Source organism: Zeugodacus cucurbitae, chromosome 5 (assembly GCF_028554725.1).
Source record: "Zeugodacus cucurbitae isolate PBARC_wt_2022May chromosome 5, idZeuCucr1.2, whole genome shotgun sequence".
Taxonomy (NCBI): domain Eukaryota; kingdom Metazoa; phylum Arthropoda; class Insecta; order Diptera; family Tephritidae; genus Zeugodacus; species Zeugodacus cucurbitae.
The window spans coordinates 25,290,737-25,306,494 of record NC_071670.1 but is presented as its reverse complement, the minus strand read 5'-3'; the positions used below and the strand labels follow the sequence as shown (position 1 = coordinate 25,306,494).

At 40.8% G+C, this 15,758-nt stretch overlaps 2 protein-coding genes across 2 annotated transcripts; both read left to right on the top strand.

The window, feature by feature from the left end:
* The first annotated feature begins 734 nt into the window (after positions 1–734).
* On the top strand, positions 735–7,228 carry LOC128921994 (NADH dehydrogenase [ubiquinone] 1 alpha subcomplex subunit 5-like). The gene is made up of 3 exons (XM_054231159.1): positions 735–773; positions 6,059–6,220; positions 6,972–7,228. Exons 1-3 carry the CDS (start codon positions 735–737, stop codon positions 7,161–7,163), a joined length of 393 nt encoding a protein of 130 aa, XP_054087134.1. The 3' UTR covers positions 7,164–7,228.
* A 6,557-nt stretch (positions 7,229–13,785) lies between these two features.
* LOC128922369 (NADH dehydrogenase [ubiquinone] 1 alpha subcomplex subunit 5-like) lies at positions 13,786–14,949 on the top strand. The gene is made up of 2 exons (XM_054232644.1): positions 13,786–13,942; positions 14,693–14,949. Exons 1-2 carry the CDS (start codon positions 13,871–13,873, stop codon positions 14,882–14,884), a joined length of 264 nt encoding a protein of 87 aa, XP_054088619.1. The 5' UTR covers positions 13,786–13,870; the 3' UTR covers positions 14,885–14,949.
* The last annotated feature ends 809 nt before the right edge of the window (positions 14,950–15,758 follow it).

The following is a 15,758-nucleotide window of genomic DNA, read 5'->3' as shown; positions in this document are numbered from 1 at the left end:
TTTAACATTGTGAATGGTCTACATAAGTAAAACAAAATGTGGTAATACTACCACAGGCGGCGATAGAATTTTAAATGAAGAATCCGCATACTCTGGCTGCTTTCGTAAACGTAATATGCAATGCACAATATTCGTAAATTCATAAATGCATAACAGCCCTATTTCATGCGAATGAGATGTTATTAAAAATATATTATTAAAATTTAATTGTTGTTGTTTTCACTTGTAAAATTAGATTAGAGCTAATAAATTCTTTAATTTAAGGTTATTTTTTCGCTTAAAGTTTTTTTCAGCTGGCCACGCACATCATTGAGAAAATCGTCCAAAGAAATTGTCTATGCTTTTTCTAAATTATGTACTTTAGAAGTTAATATTTAAGATTTTTAGCATCCTCCATACAAGACGTTTTTAGGCAATACACGCCTTCGGGGAGATGTGAGCAGAGCTTACGCTTATTAATGAGATCCCTTTTCTTTGTTGATGAGCATGCGTTTATGAATGGAAATGTTTTCTATCTGAAGGTTTAAACCTATATATATAAACTATACGACAGAATGGAACATACACATCTAATTAGATTTTCAGACATCTATGCATGTACATATGAACGCATATTCTTCCAAATGACATTAGAAGTCGGGCATTCTTCTTCTAAACAATGAAAACGCATCCTTCGCTAAAGTCTGATACATACATATTTATAAAAATTTAAAAATTTTTCCCTGCTCCTGAAAATGACATCGTTGTTAACTGTACATGAGTTATGTTCCCAGGTGCGTGGTAATTTCCCTCATATTAGTGTTTCAGACTTCTCGTCTTTTATGTTCACTGCTTAAGGCGCTGAAAAAGCAAGTGATAAACATCTGTCGTAATATGTTCTTTCATCGTTCTTCGTGTGGAATACATAAAAATATTTCTAATTCTTCCGACGACAATGGGCAGCTGTAGTGCTGCCATTAATATGCAAAATTTAAAATTGCTTAAAGCTCTAACGATTCTAACGTTATTTTTCCAGCAGAAGCTTAAAATAAAAAAAATTGCTTTGATATATCATTTGTAATAACAATAGATAAATTAAAACAAATAATTCTTCTTCTTCTTGACTGGCGTAGACACCGCTTACGCGGTTATAGCCGAGTCCAAAACAGCGCGCCACGTATCCCTCCTTCTGGCAGTTTGGCGCCAATTGGTTATACCAAGCGAAGCCAGGTCCCTCTCCACCTGGTCCTTCCATCGGAGTGGAGGTCTCCCTCTTTCTCGGCTTCCACCAGCGGGTACTTCAGAGCTGGAGCACTTTCATCCATTCGAACAACATGACCTAGCCAGCGTAGCCGCTGTTTTTTTATTCGCTGGACTATGTCTATGTCGTCGAATAACATACAGCTCATCGTTCCATCGTCTGCGGTATTCGCCGTTGCCCATGTTTAAGGGACCATAAATCTTGCGCAAAACCTTTCTCTCGAAAACTCCCAGTGCCGTCTCATCGGATGTTGACATCGTCCACGCTTCTGCACCGTAAAGTAGGACGGGAATGATGAGGGACTTGTAGAGTTTGGTTTTTGTTCGTCGAGAGAGGACTTTACTTTTCAATTGCCTACTTAGTCCATAGTAGCACCTGTTGGCAAGAGTGATTCTGCGTTGGATTTCCAGGCTGACATTGTTATTGCTGTTAATGCTGGTTCCCAGGTAGGCGAAATTATCTACAACTTCAAAGTTATGACTGTCAACAGTGACGTGGGAGCCAAGACGCGAATGCGCTGACTGTTTGTTTGATGACAGGAGATATTTCGTCTTGTCCTCGTTCACCACCAGACCCATACGCTTCGCTTCCTTTTCAAGTCTGGAAAAAGCAGAACTAACGGCGCGGGTGTTATTTCCAATGATATCGATATCATCGGTGTACGCCAGTAGCTGTACACTCTTGTAGAAGATTGTACCTTCTCTATTTAGCTCTGCAGCTCTTATAATTTTTTCCAGCATCAAGTTAAAGAAGTCGCACGATAGTGAGTCACCTTGTCTGAAACCTCGTCTGGTATCGAACGGCTCGGTGAGGTCCTTCCCGATCCTGACGGAGCTTTTGGTGTTGCTCAACGTCAGCTTACACAGCCGTATTAGCAGCTTTAAAGTCGACAAAGAGATGGTGTGTGTCGATCCTATTTTCAGGGGTCTTCTCCAAAATTTGTCGCATGGTGAATATCTGGTCTGTTGTGGATTTTCCAGGTCTAAAGCCACACTGATAAGGTCCAATCAGTTTGTTGACGGTGGGCTTTAGTCTTTCACACAATATGCTCGACAGAACCTCATACGCGATGTTGAGGAGGCATATCCCACGGTAATTGGCGCAAATTGTGGGGTCTCCCTTTTTGTGTATTGGGCAGAGTACACTGAGATTCCAATCGTCAGGCATGCTTTCTTCCGACCATATTCTGCAAAGAAGATGATGCAAGCACCTTATCAGCTCTTCGCCGCCGTATTTGAATAGCTCGGCTGGTAATCCATCGGCCCCCGCCGCCTTATTGTTCTTCAAGCGGGTAATTGCTATTCGAATTTCTTCACGGTCGGGCAATGGAACATCTGCTCCATCGTCGTCGATTGGGGTATCGGGTTCGCCATCTCCTGTTGTTGTACTTTCACTGCCATTCAGCGGGCTGGAGAAGTGTTCCCTCCACAAACTCAGTATACTCTGGTCATCAATAACTAGATTACCTCTGGGGGTCCTACAGGAGTGTGCTCCGGTCTTGAAACCTTCAGTTAGTCGCCGGATCTTTTCGTATAATTTTCGAGCATTACCCCTGTCGGCCAGCTTGTCAAGCTCTTCATACTCACGCATTTCGGCCTCTTTCTTTTTTTGTCTGCAAATGCGTCTCGCTTCCCTCTTCAGCTCTCGGTATCTTTCCTATCCCGCTCGTGTTGCGGTCGATCGCAACATTGCGAGGTAGGCAGTCTGTTTTCTCTCCACTGCGAGACGACAATCCTCATCATACCAGCTGTTTTTTTTTTGGCTTTTCCGAAAACCAATGGTTTCGGTTGCAGCTGTACGTAAGGAGTTTGATATGCCGTCCCACAGCTCCCTTATACCGAGATGCTGATTAGTGCTCTCAGAGAGCAGGAGTGCAAGTCGAGTAGAAAATCGTTCGGCTGTCGGTTGTGATTGCAGCTTCTCGATGTCGAACCTTCCTTGTGTTTGTTGACGTGTGCGCTTTTCTACAAAGAGGCGGGTGCGTATTTTAGCTGCTACAAGATAGTGGTCCGAGTCGATGTTGGGACCACGAAGCGTACGCACATCAGAAACACTGGAGACATGTCGTCCATCTATCACAACATGATCGATCTGGTTGCGAGTGATTCGACCCGGGGACAGCCAAGTAGCTTGATGGATTTTCTTGTGCTGGAATCTGGTACTACAGACACCTTCTTTAAAATTTAATTGTTTTATTTGAAGTAATAAAAAATGGAAGTTTCTTGAAGTTTCTGCTAAAGTATAAAAAAATTTAACGCACTTAATAACAAATTATCCATCCAAAAAATAATTTAGTATCACAACAAACTTTAACATTTTAAGATAGTGCATTGGGACATTCATAAACGTCATATAAATCCATTGCATATTTTGACAAAGCATGAAAGTAAAATAGAAGGGATGGGATCATGTGTAGAAGTTCACGGGAGGATAGGATCATGTGTAGAAAATCACGTAAGTGAGGAAAGTTTTTGATTGTCATTTGGGAGTGGCCAGAAACGATTATTCTCTTCATAGTTCAAACAGCTCACGACTTCCGCTTTTAGACCAAGTACCCTCTGGTTAGTCAACAAACAGCGTTTGTTGTTGGTGGGAGGAGCGCAAATTTGGTGTTAGATTTATGGTGGGAGTGATACTCCGTCGCCGAGTCCTGGCATTCACCCCGATGGATGAACTTCTAGCCACAATCCGCATAAAAGCGAGGTTAGCGGTTATCGCTTATTTGCGCCAACGCCCACCGGAAGAACGCTGCCCCCGCCACGATTTCAAAATCGTGCTTGGCGATTTCAACGTTAGGGTGAGTAAAGAAGGTGTATTTGGCACAACAGTCGGAAAATTCAGCCTCCATGACGAAACATCGCCAAACGGCCTGAGGCTGATTGACTTCGCTGGGGCCCGAAATATGGTCATTCGTAGTACCAGATTCCAGCACAAGAAAATTCATCAAGCAACATGGCTGTCTCTTGATCGAAACACGCTTAATCAAATCGATCATGTTGCGATAGTCCGAAGACATGTCTCCAGTGTTTTAGACGTTCGTACGCTCCGATGACCAGATATAGACTCGGACCTTTATCTGGTAGCAGCGAAGAAACGCACTTGTCCCTGTTCAGCAAAGAACGCCCACCAACAAACACAAGGAAGGTTCGACGTCGAAAAGCTGCAATCGCAACAGACAGCCAAGAAATACTCTGCTCGACTTGCACTCCTGGTCTCTGAGAGCACTCATCAGCATCTCGACATAAGGCAAACTCACTGCGTACCGCTGCAGCCGTAATTATTCGATTTCGGCAACGACAAAAAACAGCTGGTACGATGAGGATTGTCGTCTCGCAGCGGAGAGAAAACATACTGCCTACTTCGCAACGTTGCAAACGCTCACAACACGTGGGGGACGGGATAGATATCGAGAGCTGAAAATGGAAGCGAGACGCATTTGCAGACAAAAAATAAAGAGAATATGAAGAGCGTGGGTATGAAGAGCTTGAGAAGCTGGCCGACAGAGGTAATGATCGAAATTTTTATGAAAAGATTCGGCGACTAACTGATGGTTTCAAGACCGGAGCATTCTCATGTAGAGACCAAGATAGTAATTTGGTAACCGATGTCCAGGGACATGCTGGGATTATGAAGGGCACACTTCTCTGAATGGCAGTGAAAGTACAACACAAGGAGATAGTGAACCCGATTCCCCAATCGATGACGATAGAACAGATGTTCCATTACCCGTCCATGAAGAAATCCGAATAGCAATTGCCCGCTTGAAGAACAACAAACAAGAATATTGGGTTGCATGCATCAGCTTCTTTGCAGAATATGGTCGGAAGAAAGCATGCCTGACGATTGGAATCTCAGTGTGCTCTGCCCAATCCATAAAAAGGGAGATCCCACAATCTGTGCCAATTACCGTGGGATAAGCCTCCTAAATATAAGACCCATGAAAAGAGGATCGACACACACCACCTTTTTGTCGATTTTAAGGCTGCTTTCGGCAGCACGGAAAGGAGCTGCCTTTATGCCGCTGTGTCTGCCGCAAAACTAATACGGCTGTGTAAGTTAACGTTGAGCCCGAAACACCAAAAGCTGCGTCATAATTGGGAAGGACCTTTCCGAGCCTTCGATACCAAACGAAGTTTCGACAAGGTGACTCACTATCGTGTGACTTCTTTAACAATGATGCTGGAAAAAATAATTCGAGCTGCAGAGCTAAATCCAGGAAGTACAATCTTCTATAAGAGTGTACAGCTACTGGCGTACGCCGATGATATCGATATCATTGGAAACAGCACCCGCGCCGTTAGTTCTGCTTTTCCCGCGAATGGGTCTGGAGGTGCATGAGGACAAGACGAAATATCTCCTGTCATCAAACAAACAGTCAGCGCGAATTCGCGTCTTGTCTCCCACGTAACTGTTGACAGTCATAACTTTGAAGTTGTAGATAATTTCGCCTACCTGGGAACCAGCATTAACAACACCAACAATGTCAGCCTTGAAATCCAACGCAGAATCACTCTTGCCAACAGGTGCTACTTTGGACTGAGTAGGCAATTGAAAAGTAATGTTTTCTCTCGACGAACCAAAATCAAACTACAAGTCGCTTACCATTCCCGTCCTGTTTTATAGTTACAGCGGCTCCGCTGGCTAGGTCATTTTGTCCGAATGGACGAAAACACTAGCTCTGAAAGTGTTCGATGCAGCTCAGCTTAGCCGACAACTGTATTGTATTGTATTATGATTTTTTTTAGAAATCGGCTTATTTTATAAGCTAGACAAGTATGGTATTAGAATATATTAATTTTGCAGTTTTTCTATTTCTAGACCACTGGCTTGACTGGTTTGGCAGTAGCAAGTAATCCTCATCACACTTTGAGTGCTCTTTATGGTAAAATATTAAGAGCTCTAACCAAAATGCCTCAAGACGCTTCGTATAGGAAATATACCGAAAAAGTGGTTCAAAATAGACTAAAAGCAGTAGAAGCGGTAAGATGAATATACAGTAAAAGCTCTTTATTCGCGGGGTATATGTTCCATAAATTAATGGTAATTTATATGGGATTAGGATATGTTCCTAGTTGACAAAAAAAAAACAAATAGGTATATAAAAAAAATGATTTAATTGAAGTTTTTGAACATTTTAACAAATTATCTTAAGGCTTAGGCAATGGTTTGAAGAATTTTGTAATTTTTTCTTGCTTAGCAGTTTTCAAAAGCTCCTTCAATTCAGACTGATACAGAGCAGTCGCATTAGCAATTTGTCTCTTAAATATTAGACTTTCTTCCATAGACGGATCAATGTTCATAAAGAAATCGGAGAGCTCATTTGCCATTTTTAAACCTTCACTAAGATTTTTCAAATTTAATGTCACGTTTCTAGTGCTTGTTGAAGCCTCTTCTTCAATAGGTTGTGTTCAGTTCCATGTGAGCCCCTTCTATATGGAAATTTTACCAAAAGTTCGAAAATATTGCGAAAATAGTGGAATATTTAACATTTTCTTGTAATAAGATCTATTTTACTTTTTTATTAGTCCATTCGACAAGAATATTGGGTTGGATACCTATTGGAATAATTTTATTATTATGTATGTGCTTATTAGATCCGCGAATAAAAAAATTTTTAGTCGCGAATGTAGAAATTGGGTCTCATTTTTTTAATCCGCGAATAAAGGAAGCGCGAATAAGGAGCTTTTACTGTACTTGTTTTGGGTATTTGCATACATGTGTATCCTTGCAGTTCAAGGACACCACCGCTTTGGAAAAAGAAATTTCTTGTGGACAAGTTGAGGAATTAATCGTACAAGCTGAGAATGAACTCATTTTAGCCCGCAAAATGTTAGGATGGAAACCTTGGGAGTCTTTGGTGAAACCAGCCCCACAAAAGCAATGGAATTGGCCGCCAGCTAAAATTGACGAACCAAAGATCTAAACAATATGATTGTAAATAAATGTGATAAAGCCTCATTCGGTAGGAAGAGGATTTATAAAAAAGTATATATAATTATTTTAATAGAGTTCATACGTATGTATGTAAAATATTACGTATTGCTAAGTGCAATAGGAACAACAGCAATATTCACAAAGTTCTTTCCACTGCTTCCTCACGAATTCAAAGCGCAAGTGGCAACAATGCAAACAGCATTTGCCATCAATTGTGTAAGAAATATAAAATATGCGAAAAATAAAACTTATAATAGATATTATCGATTAGATAAGCGTAATAGAACACACTATCTAGCAATTCAAACAAACAGGCAGTGCTTGTGGTGCAACAGTGCGTAAAAATGTCATATTAATCATGCGCAGTAGTGTTGCACCATTTTCTTTGGTGAAAAAAAGTTTAAATCTGGGCAAAAAAATGTTTACAACTTCGTTTCTAATTGCGTCAATGCCTTACGGCTTATTTAATCAATTATAATTAATAACAAGTTAAAAATATTATAAAAATTGTATTGTCCTTTTTGACAATACTTTGGTCTCTGAGCCATTTTTAACATTGTGAATGGTCTACATAAGTAAAACAAAATGTGGTAATACTACCACAGGCGGCGATAGAATTTTAAATGAAGAATCCGCATACTCTGGCTGCTTTCGTAAACGTAATATGCAATGCACAATATTCGTAAATTCATAAATGCATAACAGCCCTATTTCATGCGAATGAGATGTTATTAAAAATATATTATTAAAATTTAATTGTTGTTGTTTTCACTTGTAAAATTAGATTAGAGCTAATAAATTCTTTAATTTAAGGTTATTTTTTCGCTTAAAGTTTTTTTCAGCTGGCCACGCACATCATTGAGAAAATCGTCCAAAGAAATTGTCTATGCTTTTTCTAAATTATGTACTTTAGAAGTTAATATTTAAGATTTTTAGCATCCTCCATACAAGACGTTTTTAGGCAATACACGCCTTCGGGGAGATGTGAGCAGAGCTTACGCTTATTAATGAGATCCCTTTTCTTTGTTGATGAGCATGCGTTTATGAATGGAAATGTTTTCTATCTGAAGGTTTAAACCTATATATATAAACTATACGACAGAATGGAACATACACATCTAATTAGATTTTCAGACATCTATGCATGTACATATGAACGCATATTCTTCCAAATGACATTAGAAGTCGGGCATTCTTCTTCTAAACAATGAAAACGCATCCTTCGCTAAAGTCTGATACATACATATTTATAAAAATTTAAAAATTTTTCCCTGCTCCTGAAAATGACATCGTTGTTAACTGTACATGAGTTATGTTCCCAGGTGCGTGGTAATTTCCCTCATATTAGTGTTTCAGACTTCTCGTCTTTTATGTTCACTGCTTAAGGCGCTGAAAAAGCAAGTGATAAACATCTGTCGTAATATGTTCTTTCATCGTTCTTCGTGTGGAATACATAAAAATATTTCTAATTCTTCCGACGACAATGGGCAGCTGTAGTGCTGCCATTAATATGCAAAATTTAAAATTGCTTAAAGCTCTAACGATTCTAACGTTATTTTTCCAGCAGAAGCTTAAAATAAAAAAAAATTGCTTTGATATATCATTTGTAATAACAATAGATAAATTAAAACAAATAATTCTTCTTCTTCTTGACTGGCGTAGACACCGCTTACGCGGTTATAGCCGAGTCCAAAACAGCGCGCCACGTATCCCTCCTTCTGGCAGTTTGGCGCCAATTGGTTATACCAAGCGAAGCCAGGTCCCTCTCCACCTGGTCCTTCCATCGGAGTGGAGGTCTCCCTCTTTCTCGGCTTCCACCAGCGGGTACTTCAGAGCTGGAGCACTTTCATCCATTCGAACAACATGACCTAGCCAGCGTAGCCGCTGTTTTTTTATTCGCTGGACTATGTCTATGTCGTCGAATAACATACAGCTCATCGTTCCATCGTCTGCGGTATTCGCCGTTGCCCATGTTTAAGGGACCATAAATCTTGCGCAAAACCTTTCTCTCGAAAACTCCTAGTGCCGTCTCATCGGATGTTGACATCGTCCACGCTTCTGCACCGTAAAGTAGGACGGGAATGATGAGGGACTTGTAGAGTTTGGTTTTTGTTCGTCGAGAGAGGACTTTACTTTTCAATTGCCTACTTAGTCCATAGTAGCACCTGTTGGCAAGAGTGATTCTGCGTTGGATTTCCAGGCTGACATTGTTATTGCTGTTAATGCTGGTTCCCAGGTAGGCGAAATTATCTACAACTTCAAAGTTATGACTGTCAACAGTGACGTGGGAGCCAAGACGCGAATGCGCTGACTGTTTGTTTGATGACAGGAGATATTTCGTCTTGTCCTCGTTCACCACCAGACCCATACGCTTCGCTTCCTTTTCAAGTCTGGAAAAAGCAGAACTAACGGCGCGGGTGTTATTTCCAATGATATCGATATCATCGGTGTACGCCAGTAGCTGTACACTCTTGTAGAAGATTGTACCTTCTCTATTTAGCTCTGCAGCTCTTATAATTTTTTCCAGCATCAAGTTAAAGAAGTCGCACGATAGTGAGTCACCTTGTCTGAAACCTCGTCTGGTATCGAACGGCTCGGTGAGGTCCTTCCCGATCCTGACGGAGCTTTTGGTGTTGCTCAACGTCAGCTTACACAGCCGTATTAGCAGCTTTAAAGTCGACAAAGAGATGGTGTGTGTCGATCCTATTTTCAGGGGTCTTCTCCAAAATTTGTCGCATGGTGAATATCTGGTCTGTTGTTGATTTTCCAGGTCTAAAGCCACACTGATAAGGTCCAATCAGTTTGTTGACGGTGGGCTTTAGTCTTTCAAACAATATGCTCGACAGAACCTCATACGCGATGTTGAGGAGGCATATCCCACGGTAATTGGCGCAAATCGTGGGGTCTCCCTTTTTGTGTATTGGGCGGAGTACACTGAGATTCCAATCGTCAGGCATGCTTTCTTCCGACCATATTCTGCAAAGAAGATGATGCAAGCACCTTATCAGCTCTTCGCCGCCGTATTTGAATAGCTCGGCTGGTAATCCATCGGCCCCCGCCGCCTTATTGTTCTTCAAGCGGGTAATTGCTATTCGAATTTCTTCACGGTCGGGCAATGGAACATCTGCTCCATCGTCGTCGATTGGGGTATCGGGTTCGCCATCTCCTGTTGTTGTACTTTCACTGCCATTCAGCAGGCTGGAGAAGTGTTCCCTCCACAAACTCAGTATACTCTGGTCATCAATAACTAGATTACCTCTGGGGGTCCTACAGGAGTGTGCTCCGGTCTTGAAACCTTCAGTTAGTCGCCGGATCTTTTCGTATAATTTTCGAGCATTACCCCTGTCGGCCAGCTTGTCAAGCTCTTCATACTCACGCATTTCGGCCTCTTTCTTTTTTTGTCTGCAAATGCGTCTCGCTTCCCTCTTCAGCTCTCGGTATCTTTCCTATCCCGCTCGTGTTGCGGTCGATCGCAACATTGCGAGGTAGGCAGTCTGTTTTCTCTCCACTGCGAGACGACAATCCTCATCATACCAGCTGTTTTTTTTGGCTTTTCCGAAAACCAATGGTTTCGGTTGCAGCTGTACGTAAGGAGTTTGATATGCCGTCCCACAGCTCCCTTATACCGAGATGCTGATTAGTGCTCTCAGAGAGCAGGAGTGCAAGTCGAGTAGAAAATCGTTCGGCTGTCGGTTGTGATTGCAGCTTCTCGATGTCGAACCTTCCTTGTGTTTGTTGACGTGTGCGCTTTTCTACAAAGAGGCGGGTGCGTATTTTAGCTGCTACAAGATAGTGGTCCGAGTCGATGTTGGGACCACGAAGCGTACGCACATCAGAAACACTGGAGACATGTCGTCCATCTATCACAACATGATCGATCTGGTTGCGAGTGATTCGACCCGGGGACAGCCAAGTAGCTTGATGGATTTTCTTGTGCTGGAATCTGGTACTACAGACACCTTCTTTAAAATTTAATTGTTTTATTTGAAGTAATAAAAAATGGAAGTTTCTTGAAGTTTCTGCTAAAGTATAAAAAAATTTAACGCACTTAATAACAAATTATCCATCCAAAAAATAATTTAGTATCACAACAAACTTTAACATTTTAAGATAGTGCATTGGGACATTCATAAACGTCATATAAATCCATTGCATATTTTGACAAAGCATGAAAGTAAAATAGAAGGGATGGGATCATGTGTAGAAGTTCACGGGAGGATAGGATCATGTGTAGAAAATCACGTAAGTGAGGAAAGTTTTTGATTGTCATTTGGGAGTGGCCAGAAACGATTCTTCTCTTCATAGTTCAAACAGCTCACGACTTCCGCTTTTAGACCAAGTACCCTCTGGTTAGTCAACAAACAGCGTTTGTTGTTGGTGGGAGGAGCGCAAATTTGGTGTTAGATTTATGGTGGGAGTGATACTCCGTCGCCGAGTCCTGGCATTCACCCCGATGGATGAACTTCTAGCCACAATCCGCATAAAAGCGAGGTTAGCGGTTATCGCTTATTTGCGCCAACGCCCACCGGAAGAACGCTGCCCCCGCCACGATTTCAAAATCGTGCTTGGCGATTTCAACGTTAGGGTGAGTAAAGAAGGTGTATTTGGCACAACAGTCGGAAAATTCAGCCTCCATGACGAAACATCGCCAAACGGCCTGAGGCTGATTGACTTCGCTGGGGCCCGAAATATGGTCATCCGTAGTACCAGATTCCAGCACAAGAAAATTCATCAAGCAACATGGCTGTCTCTTGATCGAAACACGCTTAATCAAATCGATCATGTTGCGATAGTCCGAAGACATGTCTCCAGTGTTTTAGACGTTCGTACGCTCCGATGACCAGATATAGACTCGGACCTTTATCTGGTAGCAGCGAAGAAACGCACTTGTCCCTGTTCAGCAAAGAACGCCCACCAACAAACACAAGGAAGGTTCGACGTCGAAAAGCTGCAATCGCAACAGACAGCCAAGAAATACTCTGCTCGACTTGCACTCCTGGTCTCTGAGAGCACTCATCAGCATCTCGACATAAGGCAAACTCACTGCGTACCGCTGCAGCCGAAATTATTCGATTTCGGCAACGACAAAAAACAGCTGGTACGATGAGGATTGTCGTCTCGCAGCGGAGAGAAAACATACTGCCTACTTCGCAACGTTGCAAACGCTCACAACACGTGGGGGACGGGATAGATATCGAGAGCTGAAAATGGAAGCGAGACGCATTTGCAGACAAAAAATAAAGAGAATATGAAGAGCGTGGGTATGAAGAGCTTGAGAAGCTGGCCGACAGAGGTAATGATCGAAATTTTTATGAAAAGATTCGGCGACTAACTGATGGTTTCAAGACCGGAGCATTCTCATGTAGAGACCAAGATAGTAATTTGGTAACCGATGTCCAGGGACATGCTGGGATTATGAAGGGCACACTTCTCTGAATGGCAGTGAAAGTACAACACAAGGAGATAGTGAACCCGATTCCCCAATCGATGACGATAGAACAGATGTTCCATTACCCGTCCATGAAGAAATCCGAATAACAATTGCCCGCTTGAAGAACAACAAACAAGAATATTGGGTTGCATGCATCAGCTTCTTTGCAGAATATGGTCGGAAGAAAGCATGCCTGACGATTGGAATCTCAGTGTGCTCTGCCCAATCCATAAAAAGGGAGATCCCACAATCTGTGCCAATTACCGTGGGATAAGCCTCCTAAATATAAGACCCATGAAAAGAGGATCGACACACACCACCTTTATGTCGATTTTAAGGCTGCTTTCGGCAGCACGGAAAGGAGCTGCCTTTATGCCGCTGTGTCTGCCGCAAAACTAATACGGCTGTGTAAGTTAACGTTGAGCCCGAAACACCAAAAGCTGCGTCATAATTGGGAAGGACCTTTCCGAGCCTTCGATACCAAACGAAGTTTCGACAAGGTGACTCACTATCGTGTGACTTCTTTAACAATGATGCTGGAAAAAATAATTCGAGCTGCAGAGCTAAATCCAGGAAGTACAATCTTCTATAAGAGTGTACAGCTACTGGCGTACGCCGATGATATCGATATCATTGGAAACAGCACCCGCGCCGTTAGTTCTGCTTTTCCCGCGAATGGGTCTGGAGGTGCATGAGGACAAGACGAAATATCTCCTGTCATCAAACAAACAGTCAGCGCGAATTCGCGTCTTGTCTCCCACGTCACTGTTGACAGTCATAACTTTGAAGTTGTAGATAATTTCGCCTACCTGGGAACCAGCATTAACAACACCAACAATGTCAGCCTTGAAATCCAACGCAGAATCACTCTTGCCAACAGGTGCTACTTTGGACTGAGTAGGCAATTGAAAAGTAATGTTTTCTCTCGACGAACCAAAATCAAACTACAAGTCGCTTACCATTCCCGTCCTGTTTTATAGTTACAGCGGCTCCGCTGGCTAGGTCATTTTGTCCGAATGGACGAAAACACTAGCTCTGAAAGTGTTCGATGCAGCTCAGCTTAGCCGACAACTGTATTGTATTGTATTATGATTTTTTTTAGAAATCGGCTTATTTTATAAGCTAGACAAGTATGGTATTAGAATATATTAATTTTGCAGTTTTTCTATTTCTAGACCACTGGCTTGACTGGTTTGGCAGTAGCAAGTAATCCTCATCACACTTTGAGTGCTCTTTATGGTAAAATATTAAGAGCTCTAACCAAAATGCCTCAAGACGCTTCGTATAGGAAATATACCGAAAAAGTGGTTCAAAATAGACTAAAAGCAGTAGAAGCGGTAAGATGAATATACAGTAAAAGCTCTTTATTCGCGGGGTATATGTTCCATAAATTAATGGTAATTTATATGGGATTAGGATATGTTCCTAGTTGACAAAAAAAAAACAAATAGGTATATAAAAAAATGATTTAATTGAAGTTTTTGAACATTTTAACAAATTATCTTAAGGCTTAGGCAATGGTTTGAAGAATTTTGTAATTTTTTCTTGCTTAGCAGTTTTCAAAAGCTCCTTCAATTCAGACTGATACAGAGCAGTCGCATTAGCAATTTGTCTCTTAAATATTAGACTTTCTTCCATAGACGGATCAATGTTCATAAAGAAATCGGAGAGCTCATTTGCCATTTTTAAACCTTCACTAAGATTTTTCAAATTTAATGTCACGTTTCTAGTGCTTGTTGAAGCCTCTTCTTCAATAGGTTGTGTTCAGTTCCATGTGAGCCCCTTCTATATGGAAATTTTACCAAAAGTTCGAAAATATTGCGAAAATAGTGGAATATTTAACATTTTCTTGTAATAAGATCTATTTTACTTTTTTATTAGTCCATTCGACAAGAATATTGGGTTGGATACCTATTGGAATAATTTTATTATTATGTATGTGCTTATTAGATCCGCGAATAAAAAAATTTTTAGTCGCGAATGTAGAAATTGGGTCTCATTTTTTTAATCCGCGAATAAAGGAAGCGCGAATAAGGAGCTTTTACTGTACTTGTTTTGGGTATTTGCATACATGTGTATCCTTGCAGTTCAAGGACACCACCGCTTTGGAAAAAGAAATTTCTTGTGGACAAGTTGAGGAATTAATCGTACAAGCTGAGAATGAACTCATTTTAGCCCGCAAAATGTTAGGATGGAAACCTTGGGAGTCTTTGGTGAAACCAGCCCCACAAAAGCAATGGAATTGGCCGCCAGCTAAAATTGACGAACCAAAGATCTAAACAATATGATTGTAAATAAATGTGATAAAGCCTCATTCGGTAGGAAGAGGATTTATAAAAAAGTATATATAATTATTTTAATAGAGTTCATACGTATGTATGTAAAATATTACGTATTGCTAAGTGCAATAGGAACAACAGCAATATTCACAAAGTTCTTTCCACTGCTTCCTCACGAATTCAAAGCGCAAGTGGCAACAATGCAAACAGCATTTGCCATCAATTGTGTAAGAAATATAAAATATGCGAAAAATAAAACTTATAATAGATATTATCGATTAGATAAGCGTAATAGAACACACTATCTAGCAATTCAAACAAACAGGCAGTGCTTGTGGTGCAACAGTGCGTAAAAATGTCATATTAATCATGCGCAGTAGTGTTGCACCATTTTCTTTGGTGAAAAAAAGTTTAAATCTGGGCAAAAAAATGTTTACAACTTCGTTTCTAATTGCGTCAATGCCTTACGGCTTATTTAATCAATTATAATTAATAACAAGTTAAAAATATTATAAAAATTGTATTGTCCTTTTTGACAATACTTTGGTCTCTGAGCCATTTTTAACATTGTGAATGGTCTACATAAGTAAAACAAAATGTGGTAATACTACCACAGGCGGCGATAGAATTTTAAATGAAGAATCCGCATACTCTGGCTGCTTTCGTAAACGTAATATGCAATGCACAATATTCGTAAATTCATAAATGCATAACAGCCCTATTTCATGCGAATGAGATGTTATTAAAAATATATTATTAAAATTTAATTGTTGTTGTTTTCACTTGTAAAATTAGATTAGAGCTAATAAATTCTTTAATTTAAGGTTATTTTTTCGCTTAAAGTTTTTTTCAGCTGGCCACGCACATCATTGAG

What these genes read in the sequence shown, in the direction of transcription:
- LOC128921994 (XM_054231159.1), top strand. Translation starts at nt 735, where the DNA reads ATGACATCGTTGTTAACTGTACATGAGTTATGTTCCCAG. An exon ending in TACATGAGTTATGTTCCCAG is followed by an intron (nt 774 to 6,058) that starts GTGCGTGGTAAT and finishes TTCTATTTCTAG; the next exon opens with ACCACTGGCTTGACTGGTTT. An exon ending in GACTAAAAGCAGTAGAAGCG is followed by an intron (nt 6,221 to 6,971) that starts GTAAGATGAATA and finishes GTATCCTTGCAG; the next exon opens with TTCAAGGACACCACCGCTTT.
- LOC128922369 (XM_054232644.1), top strand. Translation starts at nt 13,871, where the DNA reads ATGCCTCAAGACGCTTCGTATAGGAAATATACCGAAAAAGTGGTTCAA. An exon ending in GACTAAAAGCAGTAGAAGCG is followed by an intron (nt 13,943 to 14,692) that starts GTAAGATGAATA and finishes GTATCCTTGCAG; the next exon opens with TTCAAGGACACCACCGCTTT.